The sequence below is a fragment of the Pelobates fuscus genome, chromosome 2 (assembly GCF_036172605.1).
Source record: "Pelobates fuscus isolate aPelFus1 chromosome 2, aPelFus1.pri, whole genome shotgun sequence".
In the NCBI taxonomy this organism is placed as follows: domain Eukaryota; kingdom Metazoa; phylum Chordata; class Amphibia; order Anura; family Pelobatidae; genus Pelobates; species Pelobates fuscus.
Window position 1 is genome coordinate 235,512,927 of NC_086318.1, and position 16,778 is coordinate 235,529,704.

At 39.7% G+C, this 16,778-nt stretch overlaps 1 protein-coding gene across 1 annotated transcript in view; it reads right to left on the minus strand.

Annotated features, from left to right (window-relative positions):
- IL20RA (interleukin 20 receptor subunit alpha) overlaps positions 1 to 9,455 on the minus strand; it is a 53,418-nt gene extending 43,963 nt beyond the window's left edge. The window contains exon 1 of the mRNA XM_063443276.1: positions 9,066 to 9,455. Within this exon, the coding sequence (XP_063299346.1) occupies positions 9,066 to 9,132 (67 nt within the window). The 5' untranslated portion in view covers positions 9,133 to 9,455. The remainder of the gene's footprint in view (positions 1 to 9,065) is intronic.
- Between the last annotated feature and the right edge of the window lie 7,323 nt (positions 9,456 to 16,778).

A 16,778-nucleotide genomic window follows, 5' to 3' on the forward strand; every position in this document is an offset into this window, starting at 1 on the left:
GCATGAGAGGGAGGCACCCCCGACCGCAGCACCGCACCACCCGCCGACCCTCATACAATCTGGCCCACCACAACCGCCTGGGGACTTGCCCCTGCAACCCTGCCGGGAACCAGCACGCAGCAAAAAGGCAAGCCCCCTGGGTAAACAGGTCCTGTTATCGAGTCGCAACTCCTCACGGCAGGCTGCTGCGGCAACTCTCACACGACGCCAAAGGAAGCAAAAACGCCGCTCACCTGCATGGATTTCTCGTCATCTACAGGCTCCACCGGAGGCTACAGCAGCCCTGTGCGCAACAGCATTTTCATAGAGCTACTCACATGTCCTACCGACCTACTTAGAAAACCGGACCTATCTTACAGTTAAAGCCTATTTCTTGGTATACAAATGAGCACAGCTCCACTAGACTGTTAGCAGTAATGTTGTAATAACACTGACCTAGCATTAGATGTTGCCTATCGGCTGTCAAGCTAATTGTGTATAATGGCCATATGTGCCCGGCTAAACGGAGAAAGCAAAGCTCTTTAAAACATTAAATGAAGCAAATACTTATGTGAGAAAATACCGATGTTATCAACTACTGTGTTCAGCATGTTTCAGTTTCATTACTTTTAAAACAAAAAAATGAGGCATCGCTTCTTTGTGAAATGTTATACTCTGTTGTGACCTCCTTAACGTGTATTTATACTTGCATATTTCCCTTCTTTTACTTCTGTATCCCAACTTATTTGCCTTAATAAAAGAAAGATTTAAAAAAAAAAAAAAAGAAACTGACTGAGATTGTTTTTGAAGTGATGGCATCTGGAGTTTTTAGCTAAAAAGTGGCCAGAATTATATATTAACAGAATATTCGGGAGAGTAATTGACCAGAGTGATGATTAGACCATAACAATAGATTGCTGGCAGGAGTATGTTCCTCAGGGTACTGTAAGTAGTTTAAGCTATGGTTATGTTCAGAAGTTAAGGGCATGATCATTGAATGAAAAGGTAAAACACAAAGTGAGTTTATATAGAAACTGTTGACAAGTTGAGAAAATAATAGATCATGCCATGCCCAACCCTAGAAGGATGTCAGCTATGTATCTTGTTTCTATGCATTGTCACTCCTTTTTTCCAGTTTTCTGGAGAAAACTATTTAGGTACCCAGCTGGTGGCCAAACTACCATTTTATTACTTTTAGTTTAGCAGCCGTTAATGTTAATGTCTCATCCAATGTCTTAATATATTAACTGATTCTGGAGATTTAACTTGTAGAACCTGATTGGTAATTGAACCTGAAACTTTTTATTGAAACAAGTCTCAGTACCTACTAATTTATTAGGAAGACGTTGATTAAACCCCAAACCCCTTCACCTGTGAGAGTGGTTGTGCTTATATCATATCATATTGCATTCTAACTGAACACATTTTGTTCCTCACTTAGTTCTATATATAAGCGGATATATATATATATATATATATATATATATATATATATATATATATATATATATATATATATTATTATTATTATTTTTTATGTTGTATTAAGGAACAAATTTTTTTTTAAAAGATTCCCTTAACTTTGCAAATGTAAAACACTGCAGTTTGTCTTACATTATAGTGTTATGACTGCATCTAGACAGCCACTCAAGGCACTTTCTGTAGTTCACAGAGTTTGACTGTGTGAAACAATGCTGGACACTCTCACGCTTTGTAGGACACTGTAGTGCTAATTAATTACATTGTTCTGTATGTTGTATTGCTAAATTCCCATATCAAGATATTTTGGAAACATTTCTAATTATAGAGGATTAAATGGATGCAAAAAGGACAAATATATGCTCTCTCCTCAGCCTGCCTTGGAACAGGTTATCTTTGTCTACAACTCTTTATTGATCTCTAACCAGTTCTGGAAAGCTTTCTCCTGTTGTAATCTTGCAACCTCACTTTGAACCAACCTATATAACTAACATACTATATTCAAAGGCAAAATAGTGCAACTGAGTTTATTTAATTAGTTTTTACTTATATAATTATATTTTGACAACGCGATTTGTGACTCTTTCTAATTTACTACAGCTCACTTTCCACCCTTTTCCAAACAAACAAGCAAACTATTTCACGTCCTTCCAAACTACCTTCACTCACAACTTTGAGCACAACTTTAATACTTTAACTCAGGTCCATGAACCCACGTACCACCAACTTATCATCTATCATTCAATTAACTAATTAACTATAGTGGAAAGATTGCTTTGATGTTTCCGTTATGCTATCAATCTTTTCCTCTTTCACACCCTTAATTCTCCACCATTCATATTCCTGCCCTATGTTCATTTTCCAAAGTTGAAAAACAAGATGATTTTGTATGTCTTCTGTCATCTTGCTCCAAAAATCTAGTTCCTTGATCCTATTCCATCATAGCTCTGTCCTCCATTCAGAGTAAAACTAATCCAAATATTTAATCTCTCTCATCTGGTGACTAGTCAGAATGAATACCACTGTCTTCTTGATCATCCATATTCTGGTCTCCCAACTCTACTGCACTTGCTCTACCCCTAATGGCTGCTAACACCAAAGTCATAAGTCTATATCCATTCTTCTTGCCATTTCTGAAGTTTTTGACAATGTTGACTACTTGCCTCCTTTTTTGTTTGTAACATAAGGTAATTGTGACATTGCTTTTCTTTGTTTTCTTCTTACTTGCTCCCATAACTCTCTCTAACTCTCTTTATATATATTTATTGTCAGGATCCAAACCTTAATTTCAGTATTTCTTTCCTTTCATTCAAGTTTATACCTGCAGTAACTATGTTTTACCACTAGTGGCCTCCCTAACTACTAGATCTGAACCCTCTTTCGCTCATCCTCACCTGCCTGGATTGATTACTGATGCTATAAAAGACCACACCCTGCTAAAGGAATCTGACTTTATATTGATTAAGGGTTGTTGTTCTGGACGTGACATGACTTCTGTTCCTGGCTCATACTGAGAAACCTGATCAACTCCAAATACCTTTGGACCATCTTGATTTATTCATCCAACCTGCTTGTTTCCAGACTGCTCTTTTCTAAGAAGCTTGGTAACAAATCCTGATTTCCAATTCCAACCTGCTTTATTTCATATTGGACTTTATCTCTTTTAACTTTACAATTATCGGAGTAAACTCAACCAACTTGCTTTATTCATACTGGACTTTGTTACCTCTTTACTTTTGTTGCAAACTCCTTTTACTCCAACCGAATTCAATACAACATACCTGGATAATACTGACTTTTCGAATTATTTGCTACTATCTTGAATAACCCTACTGCAATTATCTGATATCAGCATTACTGCCTCCAACCAAAACACTCTGAATAATTCAACGTCTCTTTAACCTGAATCCATTATATCTTCATATTCTGTTTATCTCTGTCTTATTATATGTTTGCCAGTAACCTATAATTCCGCTTATAGGTTTTACCTCTCTTGATTTACTTGGTACTTGATAACCTGGGGCATATTGCCTAAACTCTTAATTCTGGTCTTTCCTTATACCTATAATTTCACGTATAGTTTCTCTTTCTTCCTCTAAACCTATAATTCTGCTTATAGGTTCTTTTTTTTCCTCCTCCTTCCTCCTAACCTACAATTCTGCTTATAGGTTCTCCTTCTTCCTCTTAACCTACAATTCTGCTTATAGGTTCTCCTTCTTCCTCTTAACCTACAATTCTGCTTATAGGTTCTCCTTCTTCCTCTTAACCTACAATTCTGCTTATAGGTTCTCCTTCTTCCTCTTAACCTACAATTCCGCTTATAGGTTCTCTTTCTTCCTCTTAACCTACAATTCCGTTTATAGGTTCTCCTTCTTCCTCTTAACCTACAATTCCGCTTATAGGTTCTCCTTCTTCCTCTTAACCTACAATTCCGCTTATAGGTGCTCCTTCTTCCTCTTAACCTACAATTCCGCTTATAGGTTCTCCGTCTTCCTCTTAACCTATTATTCAATTTATAGGTTCTCCTTCTTCCTCTTAACCTACAATTCTGCTTATAGGTTCTCCTTCTTCCTCTTAACCTACAATTCTGCTTATAGGTTCACCTTCTTCCTCTTAACCTACAATTCCACTTATAGGTGCTCCTTCTTCCTCTTAACCTACAATTCCGCTTATAGGTTCTCCGTCTTCCTCTTAACCTATTATTCAATTTATAGGGTCTCCTTCTCACTATTCCCTTATTTCTACCTATAATTCCGTTTATAGGTTCTGATTCTATCTACTTCTCTATATCCTGTCCGGGGCTTATTTTCTAAACCCTTTATTCTATAACCTTCATTACTAATTACCTGTAATCTCGTGTATAGGTACTGCTTTATTCCTTTTGTCTATATTTCCTTTAAGTCTTGCTTCACTTATTTCAAGTTTAAAACATGTCTTACAATTCCAATAAAGAACCTAAACTTAACCCCGGTATAAGTCGCTTAACTGACCTGATCAGAACAATGATATATATATATACGAAAAGAGACTTGGAGAAAGATAGATATATATATAGTAGCTCACAAAAGTGAGTACACGCTCTCACATTATTGTAAATATTTTATTTTATATTTTTATGTGACAACACTGAACACATGACACTCTGCTACAATGTAAAGTAGTAAGTGTACTCACTTTTGTTGCCAATGGTTTAGACATTAATGGCTGTGTGAGTTATTTTGAGGGGGCAGCAAATTTACACTGTCAAACAGGCTGTACACTTACTACTTTACATTGTAGCAGAGTGTCATTTCTTCAGTGTTGTCACATGAAAAGATATAATAAAATATTTACAAAAATGTGAGGGGTGTACTCACTTTTGTGAGATACTATGCATTTGTGTGTGTGTGTTTAGGGTGCTAAAAGACTTTATTCTGGGTTACCCTTTGTTTTCATTTCACATTGTCACTCCTAGCAGCATAATATGTTTTGGATTCCAGGACCATCTGTGGGCTGAAGACACCAGGTTGTATCTCTCCTTTTCCATATTATTTCCTTCCATCATAAATTGTTTCACCAACTGCCTTTCCCCTATTCCGAACTGTCCTTAATTACTCTGTTAAAAAATAAAACTATACAAATCATCCTTCATCTGTCTGAGTTTAGGTAATGACACTACCATCACACCTATCCCACATGCTTACTTCCTTAGTGAGATTTTCAGCTCTGACCTCTTATTTGTCACATCGAGTCAATTTACAGATACAAGCTATATTTTCAGAGAGTTTGTATTTGTCTCTTTCTAACAAGATGCAAGTAAAGAATCTGCTTATGAGCTGATTACTATTAAAAGCTTCAACTTGCATACAGAAGCTTTTTGCAATCATATGTATTCGATGAATGTCACTGATTTTTACAAGAAACCTGTGAACAGGGGTTTCTGATAAACGCAGCTTTGCAGATTTAATAATATCGAGCTACTTAACTAGCAAACGAACATTTAGCAGTTTCCAAATACATCTGGATACCAGTATTACATAAGGCTGATTTGACGATGCAGGGCATTGTGCGTTGAGTCCATAATTCTACAATTCTAACGTGAGTCTTTGGTTCTGTATGTAGCTTTTCACTGCACAATGTTTTCATTAGAAACATAGAAACATAGAATGTGACGGCAGATAAGAACCATTCGGCCCATCTAGTCTGCCCAGTTTTCTAAATACTTTCATTAGTCTCTGGCCTTATCTTATAGTTAGGATAGCCTTATGCCTATCCCACGCATGCTTAAACTCCTTTACTGTGTTAACCTCTACCACTTCAGCTGGAAGGCTATTCCATGCATCCACTACCCTCTCAGTAAAGTAATACTTCCTGATATTATTTTTAAACCTTTGTCCTTCTAATTTTAGACTATGTCCTCTGGTTGTGGTAGTTTTTCTTCTTTTAAATATAGTCTCCTCCTTTACTGTGTTGATTCCCTTTATGTATTTAAATGTTTCTATCATATCCCCCCTGTCTCGTCTTTCCACCAAGCTATACATGTTAAGATCCTTTAACCTTTCCTGGTAAGTTTTATCCTGCAATCCATGAACCAGTTTAGTAGCAGTAATTGCATGGTGTTACAATGTAATGTAAAGACACGGTCTGACACTTGAAAAAGGCTTATTATTATTATTGTTATTTATGTAGTGCCAACAGATTCAGTAGTACTTATCATGTAATGTGAATAGTACATGAGCTGCATCTTATCTCACAGCGTGAGACATTATTATAATTAATAAAGCGCCATCAAATTCAGTAGCGCTGTGCAATAGGTGTACGCACAGGAACAGAGGGTGCTGAGGGCCCTGCTTGAACGAGCTTACATTCTAGAGGGAGTCGGATATAGTGGCATGGGAGGTAATCACTGTATTATGTCTGTAATGGCTTCCCTGACACCACACAGTAAAGTAAGTTATAACCTTAGGTCACTCATTGCACTAAATGCATGCCTGTTTGTATGTATTGTTTTGTTTTATATTATATATAAAACTGTAAAAAATTAAAGTTTAGCCCAGCAACATTTTCTTTTTTTTTCTCACTAACTGCATTATTTAGCATTCTGTAGGTTTTCATACAGTTAAAATCAATCATATATACATATATCCAAAGATGTTTCTCTATGACTCATGTGTTGCAATATATTGTACTTACCTTGCACACTGCTCCAGTGCTGTTTTTTTACAACAGCTTTCTCTCTAGGGTTCTGGTAATTCCCTCAAACTACATTTTAAATGATGTCCCCCATCCATCTCCCTCCTCCCATGCGGTAAAGGAGTCTAAGTAAAAGATGTAACTGTTCAAGAGGTGGATGGGAAGGATATTCTAAGGGATATGTTAAGGTTACTGAGATATTATGGAATACATGGGTCTGCCATTATGCCGAAATACAGATATTGTTTTTTCAGTCTGCTGACATTTTGAGAATCCACCTTCTCAAGCATTACCCGCATCAGAATTATAAATACCCACCATCAATTTCATTTTTATTTTATCATGTACTGTAGCTTTAATTAGCTCTTCTATGTCTTCTATGTTAATTTGCATGGCATATAGGAGGAATTCTAAGTAATCTCTAATAGATCACACTCCTCAATATTTTTACCATGGATGGACAAAAAAAACTGACAAATATATATTGTAACAATTTATAAATACATAAAGTTTTAGGCACCACTTAAAATTAATACAATCAAACGGAACAGCAAATTCACAAAATAAATAAATGTAAGCTACTAATTAATACATGTTACTTCATCATTACATAAGCATATATTTATGTTAAATACCGTCACGACATCTTTAATGTTATACACCTAAATAACCAAGAACTGACTTCTACAGTGCCTTGTATATAGATGACATTGATATACAAGATCCACACTAACTAAAACAAGTGTGTGTATATATATATATACTACTATTATTATTGTTATTATTTATAAAGCGCCAACAAGTTCCGCTGTACAATTGGTGGACTAACAGAGAAGTATTTGTAACCAGATGAGTTGGACACACCAGAACAGAGGGATCCATGGCCGTGCTCACATGCTAGAGGGAGTGGGGTAATGTGACACAAAAGGTAAGGGTAGGGTAGAAAAGTAGGTTGCTAGGATAGTGTTTATTGAGAGCTCAGTATTTTGTTTTGATGACAGTTTCAGGGGGGGAATCAGGGTGAGGGGAGGGAAAGCTGTTCACAGTTTAATTGATATTCTTTCCTAAAGAAGTAAGTTTTCAAAGATTTTTTGAAGGAGTGGAGATTGGATGAAAGTCTAACAGAGAGGGTAAGGGCATAGGAACGGTGCAGCCATAGAGAAGTCTTTAAGGTGAGCTTCAGAGGTAGGAATGCGGACAGAGGTTAGACATAGGTCTCCAGCAGACATATAATATCAAAGGTCTGCACTCCCCTGAAAATGCATACATGCTGCTGGGGCTAATTCATACAACATACAAAATCCAGTGCACTCGATTATTAACAAAACAGCAATTTTAATGCTCACTGTATGTAATAGTTTTATTTAAAAACACCTTACCTAGGCAAAAAAATAATGGGGGTTTAGTTACATTATATGATCATACATTGCATAAGCCTGCCACAACGTCAATGTACCCAATTCTTGACAAGTCCTATTCTAGCAATCTAATGCCTGCTCTTATATAAATATATCTCAATTAAGGTATTCTTGGTACACCAGAAGCCACAAAACCTAAAGCTGAGTGGTTGTCCACAGAACCCTGGAATAGCACTGTATAAAACATGCTTCACTGTTATGTTTCTTTTGTATTAAACATTTTTGTGTTAGGGTTAATGTTAGTCTGTGTGTTAAGGTAGTAACAATTAATGATTCTGTTGGAGTTAATGTTTACTGAGAGTTTAGAGGTTAATGTTTAGTGATAGTGTTGCAGTTAATGTCTAGTGATAGTTTAGGGGTAACTGTTTAGTGATAGTGTATGGGGTTAATGTTTATGGTTGTAGTGTGTTAGGATAGTGTAGGTATTGATGTTTATTGTCACCGTGGAGTGGTTTATGTTTAGTGCGAATGTATGAAAGGGGTGCTTTAAGCATGTTAAGGTAGAGTAGAGGGTTAAATTTTAGTGTAGTGTAACATATTTGTGTAATATGGGATTAAATGGAGAACATTACTGTAAGGGCAGTAAAGGAGACATATATGCCCCAATAATGGCCGAGATTCGTATGGGTTACAGTCCTGAGTGGGAGCTATTTTAATTGCCTTAATGAAATGGCAGAAGGTGTAACTCTAGGTTATCTCCTGCCATGTTCCAGATGAGGCCCCAGACTGCCCCGGAGTGGTAGGTACATTAGTTCCAGATCATTATGGGGAATATATAGCTTACTGTGCCTAGGTCAGTGTGATTTAAGATGTGAACTCCCAGTCACTGCATGTGATTTCCAGAGAGCTAGTGCTGAATCCGCTGGTCTACTCTATGGAGACAGAGAGACTGCTGCTCATACAATGTAAACAGCGTCATCCATACAAAGTACAGTAAAAGAGACACAGAGGAAGTGACTCCCTGACCCTAAGAGCTTACATTCTGTATAACACGCCTCCAAACTTGCAGAAGCCTACCTTTAGCAGAGTCCGCAATACCCAGCACAGCGGATGTCAGAATGAGAACGAGAGGCAGTAGCAACATTCTATGCGAGGATTCCACCTTGCGCTCGGTGTTCGCCGGGCCGGGTGCCCTCACATCGCGCGCACAGAGCTGGAGTCAGTCAGCTGCGGTACAGCCAGTGTGGGAACTTCCTGAGGTAGGACAAAAGGCAGATCGCCCCCTCTAACTCCAGCCTTTGCCTTTGGAGACGTGTGTGTCTGTGTCAGTATCTAGGTTGTGTTTCCTCTAGGACAGGTTGTGGGTTTGTTGTGAAAGCTTTCTGCCTCGCCCTGAATTATCTGAAACCAATTTCCTTGTCTTGATGTTGCCCTGTGTACAGCGTACAGGAGGTGCCTTCTCTGCTCATTGCTGGAAGCACTGAGTGACTCACCTGTATACCACTACAGATCATATGATGCATGTGCTCAGAAATACCCTAGCTTAGTTTATCAAACAGTTTGTTATTACACAAAATATGGCTCGATTTTACCCCTTAACCCCTTAAGACCCAGCCAAAAGTACAAGTTGTGATCAAAACAAAACGTAAACATACCTGGCATTTGCGCTATATGTCTGTCCAACCGTAATTCACCTCTTTCATATTAAATGCACCCACACTTATTATATGTCATTTTATTCAGGGGAAACAGGGCTTTCGTTTAACATCAAATATTTAGGTATGGAACATAATTTAATATGAAAAAAATATAAAAAAAAATGTGAGAAAATAAGAATTTTTTAAATTTCTTTAGTTCTACGTGACATTTTAACTGTGAATGTCAAAATACTGTTTGCTTTTACTGCAGTTACATACACATATTTGTATTCAGCGAAGTCTCACATGTAAAACAGTACCCCCATGTACAGGTTTTATGGTGTTTTGGGAAGTTACAAGGTCAAATATAGTGTGTTACATATTTCAGTTTTTTCACATTGAAATTCGCCAGATTGGTTACGTTGCCTTTGAGACCATATGGTAGCCCAGGAATAAGAATTCCATGATGGCATACCATTTGCAAAAGTAGACAACCCAAGGTATTTCAAATGGAGTATGCCCAGTCTTTTTTAGTAGCCACTTGGTCACAAACACTGGCCAAAGTTAGTGTTAATATTTGAAAATGCAAAAAACTAATTTGAACGCAAATTTTGGCCAGTGTTTGTGACTAAGTGGCTACTCAAAAAAACAGAACATACCATATTTGCAATACCCTGGGTTGTCTGCTATTGCAAATGGTATGCCATCATTTTCATTCCTGGGCTACCGTACGGTCTCAAAGGCAACCTGGCAAATTTTAATGTGAAAAAACTGAAACAAAAGCCTTATATTTGACTCTGTAACTTTTGAAAACACCATAAAACCTGTACATGAGGGGTACTGTTATACTCAGGAGACTGAACACAAATATTAGTGTTTCAAAACAGTAAAACGTATCACAACAATTATATCGTCAGTGTAAGTGCCATTTGTGTGTGAAAAATGCAAAAAAGTTCACTGTCACTGACGATATCGTCGTTGTAATACATTTTACTGTTTTGAAACACTAATATTTGTGTTCAGCGAAGTCTTCCGAGTAAAACAGTACCCCCCATGTACAGGTTTTATGGTGTCTTGGAAACTTACAGGGTTAAATATAGTGCTAGAAAATTAAATTCCCTGAACTTTCAGCCTGGGTTGTCAGGCAGGTCCTGCAAATTGTAATTAATAAAATGACCTAATTATGTAAAATTATTACAGAAATATATACGTAGAATTATATATATATATATATGTGTATATATGTATATCATTTTTTATTATTTTTATTTATATATAGTGATATATACGTATATACTTATGTATATATATATATATTATTTCGTTCTACATGTATTTTGATATCTATATATATATATTAATTTTAAAACACAGTTAGAACGAAATTATGCATGTATATATATTTTTTATCTATTTTTTTAATGTATTTATATATTTATTTATTTTTTATTATATATAAATATATATAATAAAATTATATATATATTTAATCAATATCATTGTATGTGTATTTTATATATTAATATATATATCATTATGTATATATTAATATTAAAATACACGTAGACAGTGTATGTATATTTATATGTATATTTATGTGTATATATATATATATATATATATATATATATATATATATATATATATATATATATATATATATATATATAATCTAAGTATATATTATTTATTTTTACACTGATTTAAAAAAAAAAATATTTTATTTTCAGGCAGCATGGGGAGTACCTGTCATAACAGGCACTCCCCCTGCTGGCATTGACATGGACGGCTATGCTGTCCATGTGATCGCGAGGTCCTCGCAAGGTCCTCGCGATCACATGGCCCAGGGGGGGCGAAGAGGACGGAGGGGGACTCCCTGGGCTCCCAGGTAAGTCCCCATACCGCGATCGCCGGTGTGGGATCACCGGCGACCGGGTAAGTACAAAAGATCGCAGGGCATTCTATTCCGCCCTACGGCGTTTAGAGCAACCAAAATAGGGACGGCATAGAACGCCCTGCAGTCTTAAGGGGTTAAGGACTGAGTCAATTGTACAAATTGTGATCAAAACAAAACATAAACAAAACCTTGAATTTGCGCTATATGTCTGTTCAGGCATAATTCACCTCTTTCATATTATGTGCATCCACACTTATATATAATTTTAAAGCCGGGGATGTAGGGAAGCTGCGCTTAACAATTTAAATCCTTGTGTGGAATCCAATTGAGCCAATATAAAGGAGAAAAAATGGGACAAGAATACGAATATAGAGTTGTATGTCTATAACAGCAGAGGCAGAATATAAGGAAAAAATATATTGCACTCACACTTTTCTGGAGCTCAAGATCAGCTCCATATCACAGTATATAGACGGTACAATCCTCATCTGTGGATGTTAGGATGGTCCTGATTTCCTCTGGTATTGTATCCCTGTGCCAATAATCCATGTGGTGTATTCCAGGGACCCGGTAAGTACAAAGGACAGTGGGGAAGTTCTATATCGCCCGCTGGCGTTTAGGACTGCCTAAAAAAGGACAGCATAAAACACCCGCTGTCCTTAAATGGGTTAAAGAAGGACTCTGTGTCACATACTACCAGTCCTGTTACAAACACACAATGTTATAGCTAAACAGAATTTAGGCTGGTGATTTATAGACCCAATCCACAGGTTAGCAGTACACACTCATTTTAAATAAATATTAATAACAAACTCCAACTTCTGCAAGCCGTATAATGATCTGAAAAATGGAGTTCGAAAATGAACCTCTTGGTCCCAGAATTTTATAGTGCTTAGTTTGTCTTCCTTATGCCTTCTCTTTTTATTGGTGTAAATTCATGCATACCCATAGTGCAACATAAACACTTTTACTGAATTACTTTATGTTTTGAATTGTCTTGTTTATTACTTTTACATCTTAACCCATTAAGGACACAGCTTCAGAAGCTTGTCTTACGCTTAATGACACGAGAATTGTTTGCATTTTCTTGCCGTTTGCGTTCAACTGCAATTTGCATCTCTCTCGTTTATTACACCGACACATATTATATACTGTTTTTTAAAGGACAGAAATGGCTTTAATTTGATGTAATATATATGCTTATTTATTATTAAAAAAAATACAGAAAAATGCAAAAAAATAAAAAATGTGTTTGTTTTTTACAGTTTTTGCAATAATAATGTGTGCATAATAAGTGCAGGTTAAAGAAAGTAATTAAAAATAAATTAATTTAGTTGTTCTGATTTACAGAATATATACTGTGTAACGGATCACCTGGCACCCTGACTTGGTACCTCCGTTAATGGATGCTCCTAGTGCTTCCTGAGGACTCCAAGCACTCTGGCAGACACCACAATCACCGAATCCGAGAAACATATATAAATCCTCTCAAGCATATGAATGCTGTAGACCATTGAACAGGAACCATACGAATAGGCTTGTACTCCTAGCAGTCGACTGGAACAGCATGCAAGAAATCCTTCCCCCAATAATGAGACGACACATCACTTTGAGGGTAAAACAGGAACTCTGGACTGGCTCATCCAGCCTGGCTTTTATTTCCAACTCACACATACAGGCCACACCCAGGGGGAGGCATAAAAGAACCAATGACATAGATGTTACCTCCCACACATCCCCTCCCCTTAGTGTGACACATAATCCCATTATTCATACAGTTTAAAATATACTTTTTACACAATATTTATAACTTCAAAACCATACATCACATTCACACAAAATTACATATCCACAATCAATCCATTCAGAGGAACAACATATTAAAAAATGGCATGGATCAGACCAGGGGTTCAAAAGTTACTAAAAGTATCTTTTAAAACCCCTAGCTTTCCAGGGCCTTCTCTGTGCTGGAGAAGTAATCCAATTATCTCCCAGCACAGAGACAGACTCCATTAAGCACATGGGGACACAAAGACAGTAAAACACTTTAAAATACATAAATTCACCTTTTACACATAACACACAGACATTTCACCTATCCCCAGATAGCTGGGATCTGCGCGCACAAAACTACCGAATAGCGCGCAGATCCTACTCACACAGTACAATTGCCATGGAGCTAAAGTCTTTCTCATAGTCTTTCATTATGAATAGGCTCCGTGGTATAGCTATCTGGGGTATCACATTCCCATAAAGTCTGGTCCATAGTCCAAAGGCAAGAGGCGGGCAATCGGCCCCCTCCAAGGACACGTGGCGAGGTCGGTTTCGCCACAATCCCAAAAAGTCCCAATATGTCCATCGATGATTTTAAAAGTGCCAGTTGCAGCAATATAAAGTACAATATGCCCCAAATAACCCAGGGGCCATAGTCAGCAGGTAGGAGGCTAGCAAACAGGCTTCTCCAGGGCCCAGTGGCGAGGTTGGTTTCGCCACATTTCTCCCCTTTTCCAAACAGACTAACAGGGTACCTGACCTCTTGCCGGTCAGAGCCCTTGTTAGTCCAGCAGCCCACCCACAAGACAGAAACAGCAGTACAGCCCACCCGCAATAAATGGTTACTACACCTGGGTAAGGGAGAATCTTGTCCATGTCCAGGTTCCTTACCACGGCTGTGTGGGGGACTGGTAGGCTGCCTTGGTGGGTTGCTGAGGGGGCAGAGACCAGCGGTACTCTGTCCTGGTGCCAGCACTACCATGGGAGTAGTCTGGTTGGAGCCTGGTTGCTGGAGACCGACTGTCTCCTCTTTAGCTGCACAGCTCTGCTGCTGGAGACCAACTGTCTCCCCTTTGGATACATAGCTCCGCTGTTGGAGGGGGAGACCGACTGTCTCCCCTTTGGCTAAGCAGCCTTGTTGCTGGGGGACAGGACTGACTGTCCTTACCCCCTGTGCTGTAGGTGCAGAGACCACAGTCCCATCTGCACAGTTGTGGGGCTTACAGTCTCCCCCTGGTACATTAAGCTGCCGCTGGGGAGAGGTGGTAACCAGCTCCTCTCCCATTAGAACACTCTGCCGCTGGGGAGAGGTGGTAACAATCTCCTCTCCCATGCATACTTTCAGTCTTTGTGGAGGGAGACCAACTGTCTCTCCTCCCAATGCAGTGTCCTGCTGCTGGGGAAAGGAGACTGGGCTCTCTATTCCCTGCTGGACACTCTGCCGCTGGGGAAAGGAGACTGGGCTCCCAATTCCCAACAAATCACACTGCCGCTGGGGAGGGAGGACGGCCCCTTCAGCTCCCTGTAACTTGGGCGCAGAGACCACGGTCCCATCTGCGCTGGTGTGGGGCTTACTGTCTCCCCTTGGTGCGCTAAGCTGCCGCTGGGGAGAGGGGGTAACAAACTCCTCTCCCTTACACACTTTCAGCCGCTGGGGAGCAGGGCTGACCCTCTGTACTCCCTGTAGGCAGGGCGCAGAGACCACGGTCCCATCTGCGCTGGTGAGGGGCTTACTGTCTCCCCTTGGTGAGCTGCACTGCCGCTGGGGATCTGGGCCGACTGCCCAGCATCCCTGTAGGGCCGGTAGAGAGACCGCAGTCTTCCCAGGACCAATCCATGAGGCCCCTCAACATTTGTGAGTAAGGGCCACCTGCTTCCCCACCTGGCAACTCTGGCTGCTGCTGGGGATCTGGGCCGGCTGCCCAGCATCCCGGTGGGCCCGGTGGAGAGACCTTGGTCCCATCTCTACCTGCCTGTTGTGGTTCCTCACAGGACCAGTCTATGAGGACCCCCACTTCGGGTTCCTCCCGCCGCCTCAGAGAAAGACGGCTAACCTCCTTGGATGCAGCCTCTACTCGGCTGCTGTAACGCTCCTGAGCATACTTCCTCTCTTTCGCCAGCCGGAATTCTCGGTCCAGCCTTGTGTTTCGCTCGGCCATGACCTGGTTCCAGATCACCCGGCGTGTCTCCATGGGTATATCATTCCCATACTCGGCCACTCGCTGCCTCACCTCGGCCAGCCAATCATCTCCAGAGCCAGAACCTTCCATACTTGTCTGCTCCCAGGGGCGCTGCATGACTGCTAGCGTTGCCCTCAATTTGTAAATCCAAACAGTGTCTCTGAGCTGCTTTACCTCGCACTAGGACGCCATCCCACCGCTTGCCACCAATGTAACGGATCGCCTGGCACCCCGACTTGGTACCTCTGTTAATGGATGCTCCTAGTGCTTCCTGAGGACTCCAAGCACTCTGGCAGACACCACAATCACCGAATCCGAGAAACATATATAAATCCTCTCAAGCATATGAATGCTGTAGACCATTGAATAGGAACCATACGAATAGGCTTGTACTCCTAGCAGTCGACTGGAACAGCATGCAAGAAATCCTTCCCCCAATAATGAGACGACACATCACTTTGAGGGTAAAACAGGAACTCTGGACTGGCTCATCCAGCCTGGCTTTTATTTCCAACTCACACATACAGGCCACACCCAGGGGGAGGCATAAAAGAACCAATGACATAGATGTTACCTCCCACACATCCCCTCCCCTTAGTGTGACACATAATCCCATTATTCATACAGTTTAAAATATACTTTTTACACAATATTTATAACTTCAAAACCATACATCACATTCACACAAAATTACATACCCACAATCAATCCATTCAGAGGAACAACATATTAAAAAATGGCATGGATCAGACCAGGGGTTCAAAAGTTACTAAAAGTATCTTTTAAAACCCCTAGCTTTCCAGGGCCTTCTCTGTGCTGGAGAAGTAATCCAATTATCTCCCAGCACAGAGACAGACTCCATTAAGCACATGGGGACACAAAGACAGTAAAACACTTTAAAATACATAAATTCACCTTTTACACATAACACACAGACATTTCACCTATCCCCAGATAGCTGGGATCTGCGCGCACAAAACTACCGAATAGCGCGCAGATCCTACTCACACAGTACAATTGCCATGGAGCTAAAGTCTTTCTCATAGTCTTTCATTATGAATAGGCTCCGTGGTATAGCTATCTGGGGTATCACATTCCCATAAAGTCTGGTCCATAGTCCAAAGGCAAGAGGCGGGCAATCGGCCCCCTCCAAGGACACGTGGCGAGGTCGGTTTCGCCACAATCCCAAAAAGTCCCAAAATGTCCATCGATGATTTTAAAAGTGCCAGTTGCAGCAATATAAAGTACAATATGCCCCAAATAACCCAGGGGCCATAGTCAGCAGGTAGGAGGCTAGCAAACA